Source organism: Anopheles coluzzii, chromosome 2, assembly GCF_943734685.1.
Source record: "Anopheles coluzzii chromosome 2, AcolN3, whole genome shotgun sequence".
Classification (NCBI taxonomy): domain Eukaryota; kingdom Metazoa; phylum Arthropoda; class Insecta; order Diptera; family Culicidae; genus Anopheles; species Anopheles coluzzii.
Genome location: NC_064670.1, coordinates 4,015,001 through 4,040,795, shown reverse-complemented (window position 1 = coordinate 4,040,795; position 25,795 = coordinate 4,015,001). Strand labels below are relative to the sequence as shown.

General features: G+C 53.1%; 2 protein-coding genes across 4 annotated transcripts in view; both read left to right on the top strand.

Annotated features, from left to right (window-relative positions):
- The first annotated feature begins 2,028 nt into the window (after positions 1-2,028).
- LOC120953026 (uncharacterized) lies at positions 2,029-12,521 on the top strand. Of its 2 annotated transcripts, none has more exons than XM_040372678.2 (8): positions 2,029-2,979; positions 3,069-3,253; positions 3,341-3,537; positions 3,611-5,565; positions 5,650-9,729; positions 9,800-9,986; positions 10,062-10,327; positions 10,397-12,521. In XM_040372678.2, exons 1-8 carry the CDS (start codon positions 2,835-2,837, stop codon positions 10,966-10,968), a joined length of 7,587 nt encoding a protein of 2,528 aa, XP_040228612.2. In that variant the 5' UTR covers positions 2,029-2,834; the 3' UTR covers positions 10,969-12,521. The 2 variants fall into 2 exon arrangements, with proteins under 2 accessions (XP_040228612.2, XP_040228611.2); XM_040372677.2 differs by having other exon boundaries at positions 10,059-10,327.
- LOC120953028 (cAMP-dependent protein kinase catalytic subunit 1) overlaps positions 12,180-25,795 on the top strand; it is a 15,484-nt gene continuing 1,868 nt past the window's right edge. The window contains exons 1-4 of one of the 2 annotated variants that reach the window (XM_049605831.1): positions 12,180-13,002; positions 13,124-18,845; positions 18,917-19,250; positions 25,216-25,795. The exon at positions 25,216-25,795 is cut by the window's right edge and continues 1,868 nt beyond it. In XM_049605831.1, the coding sequence (XP_049461788.1) occupies positions 15,030-16,091 (1,062 nt within the window). In that variant the 5' untranslated portion in view covers positions 12,180-13,002; positions 13,124-15,029 and the 3' untranslated portion in view covers positions 16,092-18,845; positions 18,917-19,250; positions 25,216-25,795. Of the gene's footprint in view, positions 13,003-13,123; positions 19,251-25,215 lie in introns of both variants that reach the window. The other variant, XM_040372682.2, reaches the window with a different exon arrangement.

Below are 25,795 nucleotides of genomic sequence, written 5' to 3'. Positions count from 1 at the left end.
AATTAATTATATTGTTGTGTGCAACGCGCGTTGCTCCGCTGAACAACGAAACGTGTCATCGTGTATAGAACGGATGCTTGCTTTGCCCCGTTTCGAATGCTGCGGGCGATACAGTGTACACGATTGGATGTCATCTCCAACCCCTGTAAAGGTGAGAGTACCGCGTGTGTGCGTGCTCTCTCGCTCTCGCGCTTGCCTTTCCCGCTCGCTCTACCGCTGGCACTGCTGCATGCACGGCTTGCGGTGGTGGCGGAGGAGAAAAACCGATCGAATCGTAGTAATGAGCTGTCGGCGAAAAAGACCGGCAAGCGAGCAAAGAAGAACACAACGCGGGATGTGCCCGCACACGCACACCAACACGCGGGTGCAAACAGGCGCGCAAACGCACACATGCAACACAGCAAGCCGTACGCACGCAACGGTAATATAGCGTAGCCCGTGTACGTATACGTATTCGTTTGCGGTACGATCTGACAAAAGCTTTCTCGACCGTACGTACAGGAAGGATATTTTCAAGTGATCTTTTTTCCGGAATCGCATCCCTCCTCTTCGCCGTTGCTTCGCCTGCCTACCTGCCTGCTGTAGGTCAAAGGCGTCATGCAGCTGTCCCTTCGACAGCTGCAATAAATATGTTGTTTTCGGAAAGTACATGGGTCCGGGTTTTCGTTTAGGGCGGTAAAATTCATGCGTTTGGTAGCCTTTCTCTGGCCATGCTGGAACAAATATTCCCGCACAAACGATGGCTTCGCAAGCTGTGCAGTAAACCTCGGGGGTAGAAGATTTTGCTGCAATAAAGAACAAAATCCTTTGCACACATCTGTGCAAATAGCGCGCCGAAGATGCCGACGATTCTGGCCGACGCTCAGTTGCAATCCATTTCAACGAAGGTGGAACCACATTTCCCTGAAATTCGTTCAACTCTGTCCCCATTACGAATGTTCCACCGCTGCTCCACTGGGAGTGGAGCGAGGAACGATATCTCAGGTGGTGCGAGACACGGTCGTGTGCTATTCGCGCTATTGCTTGTTGTACTTATCACCATTTTCCGCACCACCAGCGCTCATATCTCGCAAGAACAGGCAATGTTCGGCGACGCCGACTATCGGCACATCGCGGCAAGATAGCGCTGCTGCCGGTGGGGCCTGTCCGCGAATTGCTAAGCAAACAGAATCGATAGCATATAGGCGCGCGCGTTTATTCTATCTTTTCTGCTAGTTTGTTGCGCGTTTGCTGGCAGTGCGTCACCGATCACATTAGCGGCCAGTCTAATTTAGTAACGCCATGCCATGTTGATATCAAGCCGGTCCGTAAATAAATCATCTTTCACTCCGCGATGAGCAAAGTGTACCATGTTTGGGCTTTTCTGAGGTTATGAAGTAGAACTACAAGTTCATTGTAGATGGGAGACCAACACTCCAATTGCCTACTAGAATCGATTACTATGCTAGGCCGAAAAGGAGAGTTGATATCGGAAGAAAGAAGAAGAAACAAACTTATTTAGATGCAATTGGATTTTTTCCAATCGGCAATGCTGCTAACAGATGAAAGTTTCAAAGTTGAAACATTTCATAGCTAACATTTCTCCCATACAATTGTTGATACTAAGTCATAATAGTTGGAGCAATTATGTAGAGAGTGTATTGATTTTATTTTCAACAACTGGTGATAATTAACTGTAAAATTATCAACTTGTCGACGAAAAAAAGGTGGTAAAAAAGTGTTGAAATATTTCATCATCACAAAAAAGCCATATCAGACTGTTAAAAAACTTGTTATGATCGTGTTTTGCAGCTTTTTTATGCTTTTCTCGTACGTAAAATGTCCCTCTATACTGAAAAATATGAGAAAAACCCATCCAGTACAAACGATTTGCGCAATAAATGTCGTCATACCGTAGCGTTGAGTTTCATTTCACGCCGCTTCAAGCGTCAAAAGCGAAACGTCAAAATCCGCACACTGGGAATCGACACGAACAGCGCGTTCGCGTCGGCAGAAGCCACTGAAACGGACAGATTTTCATTGATGCTTGTACGTGTGTGTGTGCGTGTGTGCGTGCGCTGAATGGGTGCGAGCGTGACAGCGCCAGTCCAAACGGCATTAGCACGGGACGGCACGAGAGCACCATTTGTATTACACCTTCGTCTTCTCCCCAAAAATATGCTTCTGTTTTCCTTCGCTGGACGGGTCGGCTTTGGTTCAAAATAGTGAAAAATTGTACGCGCATAGGCCTGCCGGAACGGTTTCGCAATGTGTCCGGGCGTGAGGCGGGGACAATAGTGCACCGTTTTCGAACATTTGCGAACCCCGTTGGGCCCCCTTGTGTGTGCAAGTGCAAAACGCGAACACGTCCTGTGTGAATGTCGCCGTCTGTGTGTTGGTCTGTTTCGGTGGTCGGCTGGCTGGTGTGAAGCGAACCGATGAACGCTTGCCATTTTTGATGCTTAGACCGCGCGACACAAAGCGGGGTGTTTGCCGTGTTGTGACAATCTGTACGGCCGACGGTGTGGAAAAGCTACGAAAATATCGCCCACCGTGTTGCGGCCAGCAATTTAGCACCATGCATGTAACGCAGTAACGCAGCGCGACGGCATCTTTGTCGGCGTGAATCTTTCTTCTTGAAAGCTCACCCCCGCTGCGCTCCTCCCCCCTCCCCTCAGGCTCGTCGTCGCCTTAGACTCCCCCTACCATCAAACCGTGTAGTACAGTCGCGGAGGAGAATGCCAGTGCGGGAGAAGACAGTGCGCGGTGGTGTATGCAGTTTGTAGAGCGAGAGAGAGAGAGAGAGTGAGGGGAAAAAAGAAAAGAAAACAATAATAACATTTCATCAAACAAAAATGGCCGGAGCACAGATCACCTGCGAGAATGATCCGAACTTCGGCATCATCCTATCGTTTATGGAGCAGTTCGGTGCGTACCTGGACGTTGGCGAGCTGAACATTGCCCAGCTAAAGTCGATGCTGGAACAGAACAGTGAAGCGGGTAAGTAGTTGCTGTGGGAGCGGGGAAATCGAACGAACCCGAATGGGTAATGGTTTTGCAATCTCGTCTCTTGCTTTGCTGTTTTGCAGTCCCGCAAGCGTTGGTCGATCTGCATATCAAGCTGATGCGAAAGATAAACAAAAAAGTTCCGGCCGCCCGGTGGGAGCTCGCACTGGCCAAGTTTGCCCACTCGTACTCACACCAGGACGCATGGGAAATCGAGCGCTTCGGGTACAAGACGGCCAATCTTGGCGTGAAGTTACGGGTGCTGAAGGTAAGAGCGTGCGTTGGCCGATCGTTGGCTGTGCAGAAGAAGGAAATACAAAATCTTTTCTTTTCTGTTGCATTGTTTCTTTTGCAGGCATTGCTGGAAGGACAGTTCGATCTAAACACCAAGTTCAAAACGCAAATCAACACAACCACGGCCGGCGATTTGCGATTGGATCCGCTGGGGCGAGACCGGCAAGGGAACTGCTACTGGTACTTCATGGACGACAGTGCCAATCTGCAGATCTATCAATCCGATCCCGAGATGGAAACCTGGACATTGGTTGCAAGGTAAAGGGGCTACTTCTGCTACCACCTGATCTGGACACACCAACTGTATTCTTTGTTCGTCTTTTGTTTTTAGCAATCGGGACCAGTTTGTCAATATGATCGAAATGTTAAAAGACAATCGACCGATAGAGCCGCTGGTGCCAGTAAATGCGGGTGAAGAGGAGGAAGACAGTGGCGGCAGTATGAGCGAATCGGAGGCACTGAAGCTCGATGGTTCCATCCCGGCCCCGACGGACATACCGCCGAGTTTGATAATATCACGTCGGACGTATAAAACGCCCGATCAGCTTGACGCAACGGCCACTGTGGAACAGGAGGATGAGAAGGAGCCGTTGAAAGAAGAGACAACTTCCACTGTCGCCGACGAAGCATCAGTACCGAAAGTGGAAGATAACAGCGCACCGAACAAGCAGGAAGCAAGCGAAGATCGCAAAGAAGATAACGTTCCTGAGCCCACCACGGCGTCGGAGTTGAAGACTGAATCTGTCGAAGAGAAGAAGGATGCGGTGGCAGAGGATGTAGCCGAATCGAAGGCAGACGAAGCCATGGAATGTGAACCAGAATCAAAAGCCGTTGAAGATGAAGCTAAGATGGAAGTGGACGAAGTAGTTCCAGCAGTTGTTGAGCAAACAGTGGAGCAAACTGGCAAAGAAAAGGATACTGGAACTGCCGCCCCGAAAGAGGAACAGCAAGAATCTGAAAAGGAACAGGCGACACCGGAATCAAAGCAGTCGGAGACGGATGTTGTTCCCGTCGCGGAAGAAACTCCGGTCAAAACGGAGGCAAACACGGAAGAATCTCGCTCGGAAGCTGACGAGCAGGTGAAGGTGGACGATGAAGGAAGCAGCACGCGTGTGGAAGAAACGGGTACGAGGGAGGATAGCAAGCAGGAGGAGCAGGCCGTTAGTGAGGCAATTGAAGATCCCCCGGTGGTAGTGAAAGGCGAAGGCAGCGGGGCCGAATGCGACAGTGCGTGTTGTGAGCCAATGTTCAGTGAAGTCATCGAGGAACCGGTGATGTTTTTCTTTGGTGTGGGTGCCGGTGCCGAAAACGATATGGGCAATACAAAGAAGCTCGAGGCAGCCACCGCACCGGAATCGAATGCCACCGCCAACGCCAAGGAAGGCCGTGAGGAGACGAACGATTCCCGCACGATAGGATCTGCAAAGGCCGGCAATGGTGAAACGAAGTCAGTCGTCGACGAGGAAGTGGACTTATCGAGCAAGGTGTCACCAACCAAAGAAAAGGAAGATATGGCAGAGCAGCAGCAGCAGCAGCACGACAGCCAGAAAGGCGCACGGGAGGGCAATGGGGCAGAGACAGAGGAAAGGGCGGAGGATACAGTGCTGTCCAGCAAGCGAAGCCCAGCGGAGAAATCTTCCCGTGCGAAGCGGAATGACAAATCGTCCGCTGCTGCAGCAACCGATCCGCCGGTGGCGCTTGTGGAAAAGCCCGTCGAAAAGAGACGTGGTTCTAGGAAAAGCAATACGCCTAAAAAGGCATTCGATTCGTCTGTGACGGCGTCGACGCATCAGCTGATGGAAACCGACGAGGAGGATACGGGCAAGGTAAAGGTGGAGGCCGCAGTCGTTGAACAGGCGAGTGGAGCAGCAGGGGCAAAAAATGGTGATCACACCGTGGCTCCCTCTTCGGAGGAAAAACCTAAGAAGGAGCTGAAAAAAGAATCGGACGTGCTGGACAGCAAAGAAACAGAGAAGCAAGTGTCGGCTACGGCGGGTTTGCATGACAAAAAGGGAGCGAAAGCCATCCCCAAAGACGTAGTTAAAACCGAGCCATTGAAGGAAGAGGATCAGAAGGAGCAGCAGGAAGCTAAGGAGGATAAACAAGCGGTGGAGTCTACCGATGCTTCAAATCTTAAGCCAAGTAAGGAGGAGAAAACCGACGAAGCAAGTAAGGAAGCGACCGACGTGAAGGAAGAAAACGTTCAGCCGGAAGATCCCGATGCAACTGAGCCACAGGATGGGGAAAGTCCTCCAAAACGCAAGCGTCGTCATCGGAATGGATTGGGTGAGTTTGTTTTTGCTTTGTGAAGCTTTCATCGCAGCTCCTTCTCAATGTGTAATTTTAATCTTTTTTTCGCGTACTTTACAGTTGATGGGCTCGACATTTCGATGGTGCTGGATGCCGGCTCGGACGGGGGAAACAATCCGCCGGTGCGCCAGTCGCGCCGCATTGCGATGCAGAAGATAAAGGAGGAAACGAACCGGCGCGAAATCGAGGACCAGATGCTGAAGAAGATGAAGGCGGACGCGGTGAAGAAGAAGAAGGATCTGGGCATGAAGCTTTCCGACGACGACTACCGGGCGGACCGCACCTCGCCCGACCACTCGTCCGACAGCAGCTCGGACGGCGGCGTCGGTGCCGATGGGCGCCGGAGAAAGAAGAAGAAAAAGAAGAAAAAGGGCAGTCTGCAGCAGCAGCAGCAGGCGCAGCAGAAGGCGCAATCGACCTGGAACAGTGCGTCCCCGTCGGAGAGCAGCTCGGAAACGGAGGCGGAAGATTACTTCGCCGAGCCGTACCACTCGGAGGAGGACGTGCGGCGGGCGCACGTGCTAAAGTCGGACCACGAGTTTTCGCCCGAATCGGATCTGGAGACGGAGGCGCCGGCGCAGCCGCTGAAGCGCGCCCGAACGGCCCGCAAGGCGCGGCGCACGCGGGACGCGGCCGAGGAGGCGGAGGAAGAGGAGGACGACGACGACGAGGACGGGGGAGAGGATCACGCGTGCCAGGAGTGCAAGAAGACGGACCAGCCGGAGTGGATACTGCTGTGCGATTCGTGTGATAAGGGTTACCACTGTGCGTGCCTGAAGCCGGTGCTGTTCACCATTCCCGAGGGCGACTGGTTCTGTCCGGTGTGTCTGCACCGGCAGCTGATCGAGCGACTGCAGTCGAAGCTGGAGCTGTACGACGCGCTGCGCGCGAAGCTGGAGGCGGAAACGAAGCGACGCCTGGAGGAGGAAGCGTCCGCTCGTGAGGCCGAGCTGGCGGAGCAGGCACTGGCGAACGAGCGCGAGGAGCAGCTGAGAGCGCAGCGACGGGCCCGCCAGCAGCAGCGCCTGCTGGAGCGGGCCGATGCGGAAGGGCGCCGGTCCGGGTCCGGCTCGGAGGAGGAATCTTCGCGCGATCGAAGGCGGCGCAGGCAGCGGCATCGGGGCCGGCGGGCACCGAAGAAGCGGTCGTCCCGTTCCCGATCCGGCGGGTCGAGCTCGAACGGGCTGGGCAGCAGTGGCGGTGGTAGTAGCAGTGACGGCAGTGGCAGCGGAAGCGACAGCAAGAGCAGCACCGACTCGGACGACATCCCGATCTACAAGCTGCGGCGTCGCGCATCAGCCAAGGTGAGCTACAAGTTCAACGAGTACGACAGCTTGATCGATTCCGCCATTCGGCGGGAGATGCGCGGCTGCGAGATCGTGGAGGAGGATGAGGACGAAGACGACGGGCATGGGTTCTCCAAGGGCAAGGACATTAGCACGATCATAGAGGCCACTACGCGGGAGGAGCAGGCGCGGAAGAAAGCACTCCAGAAGGACGATGAGGAGGAGGCCGAGGGCGAAGAGCGCCGCCTGAATGGAACGCAAGAGCAGCAGGACGGCGAGCACGAGGGCAAGACTGCGCGCGCGGAAGGCAAGAGCGAGGATGAGGATGAGGGAGAGAAAGGCGCAGTGGGCCGGCAGGAGCGCAAAGCACCGACAGTGGCCAGCGGCCGAGCGGTGGTCAACTCCGCCGAGAAGAAGAACAAGAAGAAGAAGAAGAAACTGTGCAAGATCGAGTTTAGCTCGGACGATGAGGACGACGACTCGGACGAAGACTTCCGCGGGGAGGCGAGCGGTTCCGACGACGAGGAGGAGGAGGACGATGACGAAGACGAGGAGGACGACAACTCGCTGTCGGGCGACAGCGAAAGCTCGCTGGATACGGGCCGCGGGCGCAAAAATCGGCTCCGGAAGCCGAGCAGCCGGGCGGCGGTGAACAAGCGTCGCCGGATCGTCGAAAACTCGGACGACTCGGACGAGGTGGAGGAGGAGCTGCGACGTGCGAAGGCGAAAAAGTCGCGCAAAAACCGGGTGCTGGATGACAGCGACGAGGAGCTAGATTTGGACGACGACGACGAGGAGGACAGCGAAGACTACGACAGCGACGATCTGTGCAGCGACACGGAGACGGAGAGCAGTCGCAGCAGCAAAAGCAGCAACAGCTCGAGCAGCAGCAGCGCACCCAGCACGGAAGGGGACTGGCGGCGCAAGAAGAAATCCAAGTCGGGCGGCGGCGGCAAGTCGAGGCCGAAAGCGACCGCGGCCGCCGGCGGCGGCAAGCACATCGAGCGGCCGAAGAAGGCGGAGGGCGTGCGGCCGAAAGCTGCCGCGATCGAGTCGAGCGAAGACAGCGACGACAGTCGCGAGGAGGATGAGGGTGGCAAGGGCGGCAAAACGATGCCGGGTCGGAAGAAGCAGAGCAAAAAGGCGAGCGCACGCTCCAGTCCGGATGGTGGGGGCCGGGCGGGCGAGAAGAAAACGGACCGCAAGACGCGCGGCAAAAAGATTCACTACATCGTGGACGAGGACTTTGAAAGCTCGGACGACGGCATCCGGCCGGGCGTGCAGCGGCCCGATACGCCGCCGGAGGAGCGGGAGCAGTTCATCCGCCGGCAGGAGGAGATCAAGCGCATGCTGGCCGAGAACAATGCGGCGAAGGCGAAGGAGCTAGCCACGTCCAAGATCGACCAGCTGGTGGGCGGCCGGGCGAAGGAACCGTCGAAGGATTCGCTCTCGGACGTGCCGATGCAGGTGATCGAGAGCGCCCGCATACTGGACATCGACTTCCTGAAGAGCACCAGCGGCAACACGGCCCGCATCTCGACCGTCGACTCGGTGGTCGACTTTGACGACGAGCTGCCGGAAGACTTCGATCCGGACGACGAGATGGACGACGAAGCGCTGGCCAAGATAATGGAGGAGGAAGACTTTGCCCACCATCAGCTGAAGCTGACGGCGGGCGGGGCAGCGGCCTCGCCCGGCGATTTGCTACCGCCCGTGCCGCCGCCGCCGCCGCCATCGTCCAAAAGCCGGCGCAAATCGATCGATCCGGACGAGTTCCTGCTGCAGCAGCAGCGAGCGGCGGCGGCAGCAGCAGGACGTCCGCTGGATGCGCGTAAAGATCCGGCGCATCCGGCGGCACACTTGCCTTTGCCGGTCAATCTTGCTTCCTCGTCGGCGATGCCGCCCCATCCTCCTCATCCCCACGCTTCGGTGCAGAGCAGCCCCATCAAGGCCTTACTGAAATCGACCACGGGCATCCCGACGTCCACCATCATGCCGCCGATCGGGTCCGCCCACGGTGGCAGCACGATACTGGCCAATGCGCTACAAACGTTGCCTCCGCCACCGCTGCTGAAGGACGCTCATCCCGGCGGCCGGCCGGAAGTGCTAATGCGCGGCGGACCACCACCTCCACATTCGCTACCACCCTCCGGTGGCCCTCACTCACATCACAAGCCGGAACAACTGGCGCACCTGATGGCGGCGGGACTCGGTGGCGGTCTCCCGTTGTCGCTGGCTAAGGGTGTTCCGTTGCCACCGCACCACGCCGGGCACCGGTTGCCACCGGGTGGGTTAGCATTGCCGCCCAGCATGCTCGGACACGTTCCCCATCCTTCTCACGGGGCGAACTTGGGCTTGCACGCGAAACCGGGAGCCGGTGGTCCGGGCGGAGTGATTACTAACGCCAGCATTGCAGCGGCCGTTGCTTCCGCCGCCAGTATCGGTGCTTCCGGGCCACCCAGTATGGCACAGACGCCTCCACCCGCGTCACCGACAGCCGCCGCCGGTCCAGTGCCGAGAATGCCGGTCGGTGCAACGCCTCCATCTGCGGCCACCAGTGCCGAGCGACGGCCGGGTCGACGAAAGAAAATTACCCCCCTGCGGGAGGACCTGAAACGAAAGGGAGCGGCACCGGGAGCGGGTGGTGGGGCGGCCGATCAACCGACGGCGGCCCATCAGGAACAGCATCAGCGGCCACCGCCCCAGCATCCCTCGCTACATCACGGGCATATGGCAAGATTGCCACCAGCACCACTACCACCACCACCAACTTCGATGGCTCCTTCATCGACCGCCGGACCACCGGTAGGACTAAGGCCCTCAATACCACCGGTTACCACCAGCCATAGCTCAAGTGAGTCGTTCAAGTCACTCATTCTAGCCAAGAATCAATATTAAATGTTATTTTCCCGTGTTTCTTGCAGTGCATCAAAACGCCACGGCCATTGCAACGGCTGCCGCGGCCGCGGCCGCAGCCGCTGCGGCACAGCAGCTGGCACTCAAAGTACATTCCCGGCCGCCCGTGGATGGCGGTGGCAGTACCGGCGCAGGCATGCACGTGAACGAACCTCCGCTGTCCGTACCATCGTCCGTAGCACACTTGTCGTATTTGTAAGTCGATTTCGAGCCGGGCCAGTTTCAATTCGGCACTAACGCTTCTTCTCTTCTCGATGCTCCCTCCAGCAGGTCAGAGAATCCGCTCTTTGCGCATCGTCTCGGGCCCTTGCCAAGCAGTATTCTTTCTTCCGGCAGCAGCAGCCTGCAGCGGATTGCGGCCATCAGCGGGGCCGCTCCGCCGACAGTGTTTGGCGATCCGGCCGCGTATAACGGCGGCTGGAAACCGTCGCCGCCTGCCCCGGCGGGTACCAAGCCGAAAGCGTCCGGCGGTCCACCACCGCCGCCCGGCATGATGGTGGGTCCACCGTCCGTTGGTTCGTTGGAACATTATCATGGTACGCACGCGTTTTTTTCGTATATTCTCGGGATCTCGTGTTAATTGCTAATGTCCTCATTGTTTGCAGAATACAACCCCGGCAACCATCACTACAACCCGTACTACAACGTTCTGGATCGGGCTGGCCATCTGAGGCCGCCACCCACGATCAGCGAACTGCACCGCACCAGCAATCTGTCGCCCACCACGTTTACCACACTGCAGCCGCTCGAGTTTCCGCACGTACCGAAGGCGGCCAGCGAAAACCACCATCACCAGCTGCAGCATCATCATCACCATCACAGCGCCACACCCTCGCCTTCGGCAGCCTCATCGGCGGGAGGCGACGACGGTCCGAGCAGAGACCCGTCACATGGTGCCGGGTCGGCCGGGCCACCACCACCGGCTCACGCATCATCGGCGTCCGCGAGCTCCTCGGTGGCGGAAAATCACCCAACGCCGGTTGCCGCCGCAGCACCGTCTCCGCAATCACCAGCGAGCGACTCGGCGGCGTCGGGAGCGGGAACGGCCGCCTCATCGCTGGTGGCACCCTCCGCAAGCGCTAGCACACCCGCGGCCTCGTCGTCCAGCACGAGTACCAGCGTGTTTGGTGAGCTAGTGAGCTACTTCAGTTCGCAGCAGGATGATTTAGACTCGTAATCTATTTAATTGACAGCAAACAAAATAACGACATATTTGTGCGCGATAATGTAATTTGTAATCTGTCCCTCTCCTGCCTCTCGCCCACACTCCCTCAAATCCACCCTTTCCCTTCCCACATCCAAAAAGTAATGCTTAACTTATAGGTGCACTCCCCTGCCACACCGCCAAAAGAAGGCCACATTTTATTAGAAACCCTCTTTGTCTACTCCCTCTGCGCACTGCCCTGCCACAGAGGGTTGTCATCCCGGTTTTTTACGTTCCATTTAACGTAGCGTTTTATTTTTTAAAAGAATACCTTTTGGCCCATGTTTATATACGGTGCGGTGCAGGGGAGATTGCTAGATGCAGATATATTTGATTGTAATAAGAAATAAAAGATATACTCACAAGAAGATGCAGTGCAGAGAAGGAGGAGGAAGCTGGCCACATTTAGCGGTGGGCACATAGTTTGTCAAGCGAAAATGCTAATGAATTAGAGGAAACAATAAGTGTGCTTGTGTGTTGGGTTTTATTTGAGGTGTTTTATCGAACCTTTCATTCGGGATTGGTCGGATTTAGGTTCTCCAGGTGCGATGAACGATGGTTTATATTGGTTTCTTCCACCTTCCTGTGCGTTGATTTCATCTTTTCTAACCAAATTTGTAAACTAATATACACGGGACCGTTTTCCGAATACATAATTGGAACGCAAGAACCGTCTTCCTTGGTATGGGTTAGTTTTTCTCTTGGCTTTTTCTCCATTTGGTAAAATTTAAAAACACATCTGTAAACTTACGATACTTTTTGGACAGTGTGTTTGAAAAGCCTGCTCTGCGCTGCATGCCCGAGTTGAATCATTTGAAATGAACCGTCAATTTGAAAATCCAAATCACCTTTGGTCGCATTTCCAGGTCGCACAATTTGACAGCTGCGGATTCAAATGAGAATTGATCGTAGTAAAACAGAATAATTAAAGAACCAAATATGTGCTTCGCTATATAAGCGACTTTGAATTTTATATAAAACCCAACAATTACTGCAAATAAAGCTTATATGAGCATATAAGCACACAACGCATAGAATTGTTGCCGTCCAGGTTGTCAGAATCACAACCATTTGTTTTTGGAGCGCCCAACTTGTACCAACCGCTCCGTAAAACGGGCTGACGTTTGTCATTGCTTTTGCTTCCATTTTGCACCGGCAGAGCGCGCTGGCGTATTTTTCCTGCACAGCGAGAAGTAAGGAAAAAAACTGGGTCTCTACGACACACATCATCTCTCTCGCACGGATTTTCGTTTCGTGGTGTCGTCGAGCAAATAATCTTTGCCCGTCGCGGTCCGCAGCGTCACGGAAAAGTACCAGCCAAAGGGGCCAAGAACGCAGTAGCTGGCACAGCGACGAGCCGTCGGGCAGGCCGCAGACCATAACACCTCGAATCACGCACGGCCGAAACTACTCCCCCAGACACATCGCAGAAGGGGACACCCGTAATCAACAACAGCCCCAGAACCACCAGTGCTGGGACAGCGAACAATTTGTGTGTTTGTGCATGTGAGTGTGTATGTGTGTGTAGTGGCGAGTGCAGACGAAACAAAACGGGTACAGAAAGGGACCAGTGTCCGTCAATTTGGCACGGGTCTGTCCTTTCGCTAGCGGGCACGAAGGGTCGTGCGCGGACGGTGAAGAAATTTTTATAATCCTGTACGAAAGCAATACCAAGGAACGTATGTGTGTATGTGTGCGTGCGCTGAAGTGTGCGTGCAGGTGTGAATTTGTGTGCAAGTGCTCGCTGCTTTCTAGAGCATCCGTGAACCAGTAGTCGTCGGCCGTCGTGGTGGAGCTGGTGTGCACGGAGAAGGAAGGAGGATATTCTAATCGATAGCAGCAGCAGCAGCAGCAGCACCAGAGAGCGCAAACAAGCGAGAGCGAGAGAGCGAAAAATAGCAGCCACAAATAAAAAAAAAACAACAAAAGTGAAAAAAAACCGTGCCGGATCTGTCCCTCCGTGTGTGTGTGTGTGTGTCTGATCGTGAAAATTGTGTACGTGTGCAGGTGCGAAAAAGAGCCGAAAGACGTGTGTGACGGGAATTGTTTTTAATGTTTCTTCTTCCTCTTCTTCTTTTTCGTCCCGAACGGTAACCTTCGTTGACCGTTTTTCCATTTTCACACACAGTTTGACACATTAGAAGGGTGTTCTAGGGCGCTATGCTCGGTGTGTGCTGAGCAGCTCGCAACAGCAGCAGAAGTGCGTAAAGCAAGCAAGCAAAGGAAGGTGACAGCAGTTGCTGGTGGTGTGCGTCAAGTGTGAGAGAGCGAGGACACCGACCATCATAGGCAACAGCAACAGCAGCAGCAGCAGCAGCAGCAGCATTGTGTTGTGAGCACAGGTGGAAGAGAAGAAGGTCACACTTCGATCGAACGACACAGTTCGACTGCCACGGAACGTGAGCGAGAGAGAAGGCGCGTGAGCGAGTGAGCGAGCGGACGAGTGGATTTTGCATCCGTGAGAGAAAATTCCCGTGGAGAGGAAAAATCGTGAACACACAATAGCGCTTTTTTATTCCCAGTGAACTGCGCGCGAGAAGGGGTTTTTCTTTTCGCGTGCGTGTCTCCGCTAGTGTGTGTGTGTGTGTGCGTGTTTGCGCGTTACAAGTAGTGTGTGTGTGGGTACGTGCGTGCGTGCTGGTGTGTATTTCCTCGTACCGAGCAGTCGGTGGGGTGTTTCGGAAAAATCGCCATCCGGCCGTACGTAGTCGTCGTCGTCGTCGCGGTTTTGGAGTGACCCCGGGACAGCAGACAGCAGGGCCTGTAAATGGACGTAACGGTCGGTGATAATTGAGGCGGAACAGGCGATTCCCGTCGTGCGAAATTATTACGTGTGTGTAAAGCCAGGCGCGGCGCGTTTGGAAACTGAGCCGTTTTTGGTGTGTGCGCGATTTTGTGCCCGTTTTCCATTGCGGTGTGGTGTGTGAGAAAAAAAAAAGATAGAGGGCTGTTATTACATCGCTTCTTCCACTGCCTGGTGGCGCCTGGTTTGTGCTGCCGGACGGACGGGCCCCGGGTTTGGCGGGGTGTGTAGCTGCAACGGGGCATACTTGCTGAATCTCAATTGCGTTCGCGGCCGACGGCACGACGAGTGGTGGATCGAAGGACTTTTCTTTCCATTTCCATCTCCAGCGACAGCGAAAAGCCCGAGTACCGTTTCGGAGAAAAGCTACATCAAAGGGAAACGGAAATCCGTAGACTCCGTGGCTGAGTACGATTACCACTCGGCTGAGAGAAGAAGGTTCCCTTGCCAGGGGTGTTAGTAGGATCGATCGATTGGCAAGAAGTCGTCCAGGGTCCGCGCTGCGCTTGGGCAGCAGTAGTAGAAAAATTGTCGAAACCCTTGTCGAAAGTAGAGCTGAATGTTGTGCCGGAAACAATAGAGCCCATCTTTAATATCCTGCCTTGACCATTTACCTTTTTTGCAATACAAATATCGCATCGCCTGTGTAATCATATCGGTTGGAAGCTGCCAACGACGGAATCGTGAGCTCTGTAGCAAAGCGAGAGAAAAGTAGATTGACTGAACCTGCGAGCGAGAGACAGCAAAAGAGAGCGAGAGAGCGAGAGACGAGAAAAATTGCTGCTTCAACCCCACCGCCACCACCACCACCATACACCACTAGTTTGTCATCGTCGTTGTCATTTTCATCTCTTGTGTGACAAACGAAAAGAAAAAGGAAAATTGCTCTGGTGCGCACCGAGAAGCCAGCTGACAGTTGTTCATCAAGCATCACCATATAGCCCCCTTCCCCCCTGCGCCATCACCCACCCGGCTCACGAGCCGAAACGTGTAGTAATAAAAGTAAGAATATCGATTAAATCGCGGTTCCAAGGCGACAGCAGCCAGCCAGCCCGTCAGCTGCCCCGTCATATATAGTCGCTTCATTTGTACATCTACACTAAGCAAAGCAAAAGGGGAAAGTAATATCAAGACCGGATATTATACATATTTATTATATAATTGGACAACAGTTCACCCACATACATAGTACATTTACATAGACGACGTGTAATAATCGATAGCAACAACCATGGGCAATAACGCTACATCCGCGAACAAGAAGGTCGACGCGGCCGAGAGCGTGCGGGAGTTTCTGGACCAAGCGAAGGAAGACTTCGAGGAGAAGTGGAAGCGCAACCCGACGAACACGGCCGCGCTGGACGACTTCGAGCGGATCAAGACGCTCGGCACCGGGTCGTTCGGGCGCGTCATGATCGTGCAGCACAAATCGACCAAGGACTACTACGCGATGAAGATCCTGGACAAACAGAAGGTGGTCAAGCTGAAGCAGGTCGAGCACACGCTGAACGAGAAGCGCATCTTGCAGGCGATCTCGTTCCCGTTCCTGGTCAGCCTCAAGTTCCACTTCAAGGACAACTCCAACCTGTACATGGTGCTGGAGTACGTGCCGGGCGGCGAGATGTTCTCGCACCTGCGAAAGGTGGGCCGCTTCTCGGAGCCGCACTCGCGCTTCTACGCCGCCCAGATCGTGCTGGCGTTCGAGTATCTGCACTATCTCGACCTGATCTATCGCGATCTGAAGCCGGAAAACTTGCTGATCGACTCGCAGGGCTACCTGAAGGTGACCGATTTCGGCTTCGCCAAGCGCGTCAAGGGCCGAACCTGGACGCTATGCGGCACGCCCGAGTATCTCGCGCCCGAGATCATCCTGAGCAAGGGCTACAACAAGGCGGTCGACTGGTGGGCGCTCGGCGTGCTGGTGTACGAGATGGCGGCCGGCTATCCGCCCTTCTTCGCCGACCAGCCGATCCAGATCTACGAAAAGATCGTCAGCGGCAAGGTGCGCTTCCCGTCGCACTTCGGCTCGGAGCTGAAGGATCTGCTGCGCAACCTGCTGCAGGTCGATCTGACCAAGCGCTACGGCAACCTGAAGGCGGGCGTGAACGACATCAAGGGGCACCGATGGTTCGCCTCGACCGACTGGATCGCGGTGTTCCAGAAGCGCATCGAGGCGCCGTTCATACCGCGCTGCAAGGGTCCGGGCGACACCAGCAACTTCGACGACTACGAGGAGGAAACGTTGCGCATCTCCAGCACCGAGAAGTGCGCGAAGGAGTTTGCCGAGTTCTAAGATGCTCTCGAGAGACGCGTGGGACGTTGCTATCATCAGGATAGTACTGCTAGTACTACAAAACCGCTACTACTACTACTACTACTACTACTACTACTACTTCTAGTACGACTACTACCGCCATCATCATCATCATCGTCATCATCACCAGCGCCTTCCCGTTCACCATCATCATCGTTTGTTCCTTGGTCAGCTGGTGCAGTATTCGGTTGGAATGTGGAATGTTGGGATGCACCGCCAAGGCATCATCAACATCGGGAGCATTTAGAGATTATCCTTCAGCCAATCTCTTCCCCCCCCCCCCTCCACATCCGCATGCAAAGTGAGGTAGCCTTCCCGCCTGCAACAACAAGCTCTGATATCATTGGCCGGATTATCTCCGGTCGGTCTGTCTGCTGCTGCATTCTTTCCTATCTGCGCCATCTGCCGGTGGTGGTTAGTATCTCTGGCAAGGATAACGATTAGCATGCGCTATTTTTGTCGGCCGTGTATCAGCATCACTTCTTTCGCCATCCGACTGGCGTTGCGATCTCGTCGCGTGTAGCATCACTCATCCCTTCCAACCTCGCCGAATAGTGGTAGCAGCAGCAGCAGCAGCAGGAGAACAGTCGTCGATGACGGTGCCATCTGGTGGATTGGGAAGGAGTTGCGATGTGTCAGCGTAGGGATTCGATCGCTCGGCGACAACTCCCGAACACCGATCCCGCACTGAGATCGATCATCAGGTGTAGTACGTTTGTTATGAGGAATTAGGAAGTGTTTCGCTATCGATCACAACAGATGAATCCCACTCCTAACTCCCCGGCTCTCCCTGTATACGCGTATACGCAGGCACACTCGCACGCGCACATGTTCGCACATTAGCAGGTGTGTTTCATCAGTACATGGAACGCATGGACATGGAGGAAGAAGGGAACAGCAGAAGAATAGTAGGAGAGGTTCTTGTTTGTCTCACCCCTGCTGTCTGTCTGATAGTATGAAGTAGAAGGTATTTAATGAAAAAAGCTAATTTAATGCAAGCTGCTCTGGTACGCGTGGAGTGGAGGGAGGCGTAAAGATAGCAGATCGAAATTAAATCATTGCCATCGTCACCTTCACACGGTTGACACACTACCCGGGGTTGATGGTTTGCAGACTCGCTCCCACCCCCGGTGATAATGATCCTCCCCAGTACATGCGACAATTCTAAAGCAAATGTTATAACCGACATTGCAGCAATATATATCATCGCTACGGTGAAGCAGAGACAGCGAGAGAGAGAGAGAGAGAGAGAGAGAGAGAGAAGGCGTGTGTTGGGCACGTGCTATAACTAGATCTTTGTGGTATTATAGCTAAGTAAAAAGTTCATCTCATTCGTACGTGTGCCTGTGCGTGTGTGCGTATGTGTGTGCGTGTGTGCGCTGATATCAAAGAGCTAGCTAGAGAGAGAGAGAGAGCGGTTGGGCAGAAGGTAATCGAGAATACTCGATAGGAGCAGATTCGATGATAGGGTGTTGTATTTTTATTTTGATTTTGATTTTGATAGGCTCCGCAGCGCGCCATTACGCGAGTCCTTTTTGATAGCGCACGAACGCGCGAACGCGAAATCTAGCAATAACAAACAAAAGTCATGAGAAGGGGTAGGGTGGTGGTGGTAGTAGGAATGGGAACGAAATGGGAAAGGAGGCATAGAGATCACACGCGCGCGCGAGAACATTCCAATCGTTCGGAGCAAGTGGAGGCACTGATGACAGTCCTTTGCGCGGTGGGACGGCCCCGACAGTCCCGTGGTCGTGGACACGAATGACAGGGCGACAGTTTTTATTTTTGGTATTTGTTTTAATTAATTATCGATCGACAGCAGCCACTAACGCCCCTTCTTCCCACGCCATACTTCGGAAAAGCGCAACCCTGTCGAGCAAAACCGTCAGCATCCTTGTGAAAGGCTAGTAGGAACTCTTGTCTACCACACTCCCGCAAACACCCACACACACACACACACTCACACACGCAGACACATAGCAAAGGCCCCTTTTGCTCCAGCAAAACGTCTCCGGATGGTCCGGAGGTTTAGATAATCTTATATTGTGAACTGATTGTATTTGCCGCCACAAGAAATGGGGGAAAACAGAAACAGAAGGCGTCGTCGGGTGTCATTTGAATTGGGCGGCCGCAGGGCGCCACCGAGAACTGAAGCGAGCGGAAGTACACGATTGTAGTATTTATAAAAGAAACACACATCATTTTACGAGAGAGATGACCAATAATCGATAAAACCAAGCAGAAGGATTTTGCGCCCGAACGTGGCGAACGTGTGTCGATGAAGATGTTAGTTTTTGTTTGTTTTTTGTTTTGATTGTTTGTTTGTCGCGTTCTCTCTTCTTTGCGATGACGGCGCGTTAACGCGCTGAGAGACAAGCAATGGGATTAGGGAAAAAGGACTCCACTCTTGACGTATAGATACACATATGCGCTAGCCCGGCCATATGGCACACAATCTCAACACATCCCCACAAACTCACATAGACACACATACGCATACACACAGGAACCCCTGCACACGTGTGCAAAGAAAAATTCAGCACATCCAAGCAGGCGAAAGATTATGTAGCAGTCCCCCCTCCCAAGTAGGAGTTGTACGTACACCAAACTAATGTAAACGCAAGCAGCCGGAGTAATTTAACAAAGCAACAAACAAGAAATGTACGCCACATAATGGTATGTCGTAGGGAAAGCACAGGACAGCCGGTAGCCACAGCTGCAGAATATATAAAAGTGAGCAAGTGAAGCAACATTGATAGCTAGAGAACAGTTGGAAAATGACAAAAAAAAAATCCCCCCCGCAGATAACCACATGCACTGTACTGAAGCAGGTGATCGGTTTAGGCTCGGGAGACACTTCAGAAGGATCGCGAAACGGTTGGTCCGGCTCATCCGGCTCATCTTGGGTGTAGACCAACGGTGGACATTCTTCAAAAGAAGGACGTGTGGACGTTGGATGTGGATCGAGGGACAAAGCACGATCATCATACGCAAACACCCAAATGCTGCGCAAACACCCAAAGGAATGTTCCGGAGGTATGAGATCCGGACAGGAAGATCTTTGAATGGAACCGGAGGACCGGAGAATGAGGCGGACACGCTAGTTACACGAAACCTAGGAAACATTTTCGAAATCAGGTGAGTGATCGATGGCGTTTTAGCTTGTACGGAGAGGGATGTGGGTTGTGGTGGTGGTTACACGTTATTAATTTAATTTCTGCGCCAAGTACGCCTACATGATTTCCGTTCAATTCGTGTACAGTTCAACCGAAGGAAAGTTGTCGCTTGTCGCCGTCTTCCCTCGCCGTCTTGCTTGCTTATATGGGTCTGTCCGGGGTTTGGAAACTGGTTTCTGGGCGCTGGTAGCAGCAGCAGCAGCAGCAGCATGTGCAGCAGCAATTACGTGACCGATCTGTGTGCAATCGGTCGGTCCTCACACACGCAGACACGTTCGGTTTGGAGCAGGTTTTTACGACAGGGGGGCAGGCTTAAAATAAGGTTTCTGTCACACCACCCCACCCCCCGTTTAGAGTTTCATCATATTGCAGCTTGGCCTTTTATTGCTCCTGTTCGATGTTATTTTGTGCAGTTGTTGTTGCTGCTGCTGCTGCGGGTTTTCTGAAGGGTTTCCAGCAAAAAAAAGTGTCTAACCCACGTGCACACCACAATGCAAAAGGGCAACAGAATGTTTCAGAATCAATGCTCCATACGAAAGGACCCAAACCCAACGGCGCACGGTTGGTTAGTGTGTTCGTGTGCAGTGCCGGCACCGATTGAAGGACAATTGTTTATGTATGTGTGAGTGTGTGTGTATTGCAATGCACAAATCCTTTCATTTCGTCACTTTTTGAAATAGGACCCTGGTGGGGGGGGGGGGGGACCAACGAGTGTGCCAGAAATCCATTGCGGAACTCTCCCGGTGTGCAGTGGAGTGTGTTCCATGGGGTATCCAAATTAAGCGCAAGGACACACCACTATTGCCGTCCCCGTACATAATTTTAGTTTATATTTTTACGTTCCGCAGCACTAGACCTTTTTTCCTGCTCCAGTTTTTACTCCGGAACGGCTGTCCAGGGCAAACCATAAGTAACCGAAAGCCGTCACCAGTTGTTTTTTTAAACAGCCCTTTAGTGTGGTGCGGCTTTAAAAATGTGGTTGGAAGTAAAATAAAAGCAGTAAAACAAAGAAACAAACGAGGAAACAAGCTCTTCTGACTCTCGTCGTTGGCTTCAAGCAGGATAAATTGTGGGTGGTTTTGTGTTGCGACTCCGGCGACTGCTGCCTGCGGGTGTTGTTGTGTGTATTATTAGAAGGGATGGTTTGGTCTAACATTTGCTGCTGCTGCTGGTACTACTCCCGGAATGTTCTGAAAAGCCCCGACGGGTATGTAAGCGGCAGCAGCAGCAGATGAAAGAACACGGACACACACAGACACACATAAAACCCGAGCGAGCGGTTTCGCCCTACACACGTACTCCGGGGCGCGTGGAGTGGAGGCATGCGGGGTGGCGGGTGGCGGAGGCAGCAGCGGCTTGTCCGCGCCAGTTGCTACTTACGTAAGCAAGTGTCTTTTCTTTGCACTGTGTAGATACGCGAATGCTCAGCCTCTTTCTCGGCTGCCGCCAGTACTGCCGTTGCTCTGCTCCATTTGGAATGAAAAGGAAGGTGATCAGCTTCTGCCGTTCACCCGTCTCCAAACCCCTCCCCCCCCTCCCCTTCGGGGGACCATGGAGCTTCTTCCCCTTCCTTCCATCGGCCGCCGACCTTTTCCTACCCTACCCCCTAACTGCGGTGTGTAGCGTGCTGTATCGCGCGAGTAGTTAGTGCTCGGTGCTCAATTTTCTAAGACCCGCTTTAATCGCTGCCACACCACGAAGGGCTCGAGACACACACACACACATTGAAGCACACACAGTGCTGTAACAAACTGCTGTTGCGGCTACTGCTTGAATATCATCATCATCATCATCATCATCCCCAATTGAGCGATGTTACACCTCCAAGGAAATGCGATCTAAAGTGTGTATTAGAGGAAGCAGCACTTGCTGCGAATGCGCGCTTGTATGTGTCTTTTGGGGAGAGAGAGAGAGAGACCACACACACACACACCTTGACGCGTAAGGTTGGGAGATTTAGCATAGCCAACGCAATAAGGGGATAGCAACCATCTGAGCTCGAAAAGATAACCGTGAGCCGGCGCGGGCAGCCAGCCAGAGCTCCATCGTCTAATTCTTGGAGAGTGGACCAAGAATTGAGCCATCGTTTGTCTGTGTGTATGTGTTTGTGTCTTCATAATCATTCGGGAGTATGATATGTACTGCTCTCGTGCTCCTCTACCGTCGTACAAACATCATGTAACTATCTCCCACTTCCTGGACGGACCGACTTGTTTACCGGTAAGGTTTGCCTCCACCTCTACACCTCTGATAGCGCTAGACGACGCTCTGTGTGTGTGTTTTTTTTCCTCCATTTCTTATCATAATTAATCATTGACACATTTACAAGCTTTTCGTGCAAAGTGTGTGGTATTGGCAAAGACGACACACAGCACCGGAGCGGGGGTTATCCGTATGATTGCAATCTGTACGATACCTTTACTATCTCTCTCTCTCTATTTATCGCTCTGTTGATTCATAATTTAGCACGAATTTATGCGCGATATTGGGTAGAAGTTCGTGTTCGTAACAGGTGTGTTATCACGTGTTGTAGAATGACCGGGCGGGCGAGAAGAGACCGATCGAAAAAAGGGCAACTGTTTGTATCCGCAGTGGGGTCGTCCATGGGCCGTACACACACACACACACATTTGAGGGGGGTGCGAGACTCGGTGTATTGTGTCCCAACCTTGTGTGCGTTTGACCGTCTCGAGAAGAAAAGAAGAAAAAAAAACAACACGCCCCGACTGAGCCGTCCGTAACCGTAACGACCGACCATTACGACCGTAAAAAGACTGTGACCGGAGAAGCGTGTAACACCCACCCACCTCCCTCTTCTGACGGGCCCCGTGTCTCTTCTACTTCGTCCGTGTTGACAGTAGCAGCAACCAGCAGCAACCAGCAGCAGTCAGCTCAGCTTCTTTGCACGACGAGATATCAGGTTTCTGATAATGCAGGACTACTACCGACGACACACACTGCAGAGCAGATGGGAAAAAGGTGGTTTGATGTAGGATAGGCGCAGAGCAGAACAGAACGGAGCAGCAGCAGCACGTTTCGACAAGGGCAGATAGGGAGCAGGGCGCGCGGGACAGAGATAACACGCTCGCTTGGACGGATGAAAATTGTGCGCTCAGGTGCGCTCACGTGAGAAAAGATCTAAAGAAAGAGATGGTGATGATGATGTGTGTGTGTGTGTGTGTGTGTCTGTGTGCTGTGCGCTGTGTAGGATGCTTCTGTTGCATGGGATGGTGCCGCCGGTGGGCCCACTGCCGTCCTCGAACCGGCTGGCTTCGCTCCGCTTCCCTTCCAACCGAACCCTTACTGCGGCGATGGGACGTGTGGATGTGGGTTTTAAAAATCAATCCGTGTATGCGCCATGGCACACTCTCTTTCTCTCTTTCTGTAGTGTGACAACGGGCGCAACGCGTATGTGTCGCACAGCAAACGGTAACGGTGGCGACGATCGTAGTAAACCCCTGGTACACATGGATGGTGGTGGGTGCCCCCGTTGTAAGGGATGGGATTTTGAATGGGGTGGAAAGGAGGGGGGGTTGTACTCGCTGAGTACTGCTATTGCTCCTCTTCCATTTCGCTCGTATCACACACCCTTGCAGGTTGTTAAATTTTGCCACCAGGCAGTTGCACAAGGAACGAAACGAGGTGTTGGTGGTGGTGGTGGTATGGCCTCCTTTTCTTCTTGCCCACCGTGTCACCCTCCCCCCCCCCCCCTCTCTGACCGTTTTTCGGTCGATGTTGTTGCTGCTTGCCCACCCTTTTTCCATTCCGCGTCAGCTCTCGTCGGTTTGCGTTGCCACCCGTGTGCAATTTATATGCAGGGGCACACAGCACACACGCGCCCGGGCCTCTCAATGTGTGTGTGTGTGTGTTTGGTACGTGTCTATCGTATCCAATTGGAGGAGGATTCTGCTCGTCTCAAGTCACTGAAGGGCACGGTGCTAAAAAAAAGCACCTGACCGGTCGAAACCCAACCCAACCACCGACCCTCTGTGAGTGATGGGGACACATTCAGCAACAAAATATGGGGCAGATTGATGAGGCGGGGAGAGGAGGAGGAGAGAGGAGGGGGCACATGGTTGTAAAATAAAATGTTTATTTGACTGAATATTGGCTCCGGTCTCTTATCTTGCCAAGGAGCATGATAAAAAGATTATGGAGTGCTGGTTGGCTGTGTGTGTTGTCGCACGCGGAACACGCAGCAGAGGAGGCTCCCAACCACCATGCCCGCGTGCGCCCAGTTTTGGCACAAGAAGATGGCATTTGCGCGAGATGTGCGCGGTTCTTGTGGAGGGAGCAAAGAAAGAAGTGTCTTGCTATAAATATATTTTACTCAATCATGCTACACCATCACCACAAGAAGGGGGGGAGGAGGTAGTAGTAGTACATCCATCATCGGGCCACCCAACCCCCGCCCTGCCAACCAACAACAATAATCAAACAGGTGGTAAAATGTCAAAGATTAGCTTGATGCGCGATGGGCAGCAAAAACGAACCCAAAAAAAAAAAGGTTGATCAAAACACATTGTATGTTGTTGCGTTCCAAAGCATCAAGCAGGTGGGGGGAGGATGCGCATGTAGAAGTTGCAGTGGAATGTTTATTTCATTCCACCGGGCGTTATACAACATACACAAACTGCTGGCGCGCACCACTCCCGGGCGAATGGGCCAAAATCTATTCACGTTTTTTGCAGGGGGGCGAACGGGGGGATGGTGGGGGGGGGGTCTGTTGGTGGTAGTATGTCGCGATAAAAGAGCAGCATATAAACGGGATGTGATTAAATCCTCGCTCTCTTCATCTCTGTGCGCGCCATCCTTTGGCCGCCTTTGCGTGTACCGTTGGCATGCTGCTAGTCTTCTCTGATGAGGATGATAATGGTGTAGCCTCTTTGCTTTTTTCTCTCTCTCTCTCTCTCCCTTCTTTCTCTCTCTTTAACCCATCCTCCGCGCTCCGTTTGTCCATGGTACCAAGTCAGTTTAGCAAAATTGTAACGAACTTCCCTGCCACGCGCCGAGCCGCGCCGGTCCCCGGGAGCACACATTATCCAATAACGAATGTGCTATGGAAGGCGACAGGCGCGAAATATGGACTGTGCCGGATGACTGGACAGATGGGACACACCAACCGGGGGAGGGGGTGGATTGGTGTGCGCGGCTGGTGGCGCTGTCAGCGTCGTCGGCTTGCGTCGCGTATGGCGCTCCAGTTGCCGTACCTAGCAGTGACCGTGGATCGGGCCGTGTCTCGGGGTTTGGTAGGATAAAAATTAAAGAAAGATACGACACGACCTATTTGGGGAAGCACAAAAGCGCTGTGCAAAAGACCGACTGGCGCTCCCTCTCTCTCTCTCTCTCTCTCTCTCGCTCTCAGCCGTCGTTTGTGCCCTCTACGGTCGCCGACGACCATCAACCATCCAGCGTGCATGGTGTTGTGTGCATTTGTTACAGCGAGGTTTTTAGTCTTAGCCACGGGGTGGGAAGAAGGGGAGAGGGCAAGGGTATGGATGATAGTAATAAATGGTTTGCGCCACGATAGGACGTCGACGGTGCAGCAACTTATCGTTCAACTTATGGTGGACGGGCCGCGGTCGCAAGATATATAGTGTTCCGGGGGCCATCTACACTTTTCCGATTGGAAGTTGTTGACACTTTTCCTTACCGTTTGCACCGGTTGGAGTATGGGAGGAAACGGCTTTAACTGATGTTGTAACTTCAGATTTAAAGTGGGGGACTTTCCATATGATACCGACACCGGAGCAACTGCTTACTGGACCCATCTCCCATTGCAAGCCAAAACGAATCATATAGTAATTCATCTTATGCACACCTTCCGGGAGAATTGAGGCTCTTACACGTTAAGTTTAAATAAATGAATAATATCACCAACTAAACCCGTACTAACTGTATCCTTTCCTTTGCTTATCTCATTGCAGACTCAAAGCTCTTCCGACTGACGTGTGTGGCTTGTTGTGCACATCAAACCTGTTTGATTACAACCACACCACGAGTGATAGCTGTATTAAGAATTGGGGGAAGGTGTTACATTATTTCGGATAGTTAGAGACGCACCAACGGCGGCGGCACCTGCCGCGCCCGGTCAACCCGGCCCGGCGGATCTCTCTGGCGCCCACTTCTTACCGTCACTTCCATCACAGTTCCACTGGCTACACAAAAAAAAAAAAGCAGAATGGGCCCCGTGTTTTTCATTGTAGCGTACAACAACAATTGTTACCGAATCGCCTGGAGATTGTGTGTGTGTGTGTACATGTGTGTTTGTGTCATTTTTGCAAAGAACAACAGATAGCAAAACGCGCTCGCGTCGTATGTGTAGGCTAAAGAAACGCAAACGCAGCACAGCACAGTCTTGAGAAGAAGAAGAAGAAGAAGCCTTAGTTGAGTAACATATAACTGAAGTACACTAATACTGACTAGTTTTTTTTCCTCCCTGTGCTGCTGCAAAACCCTGTGTGCACTGCAGAAGCAAAGCTAAAAGAAGGCCCTGAATATCAAGCG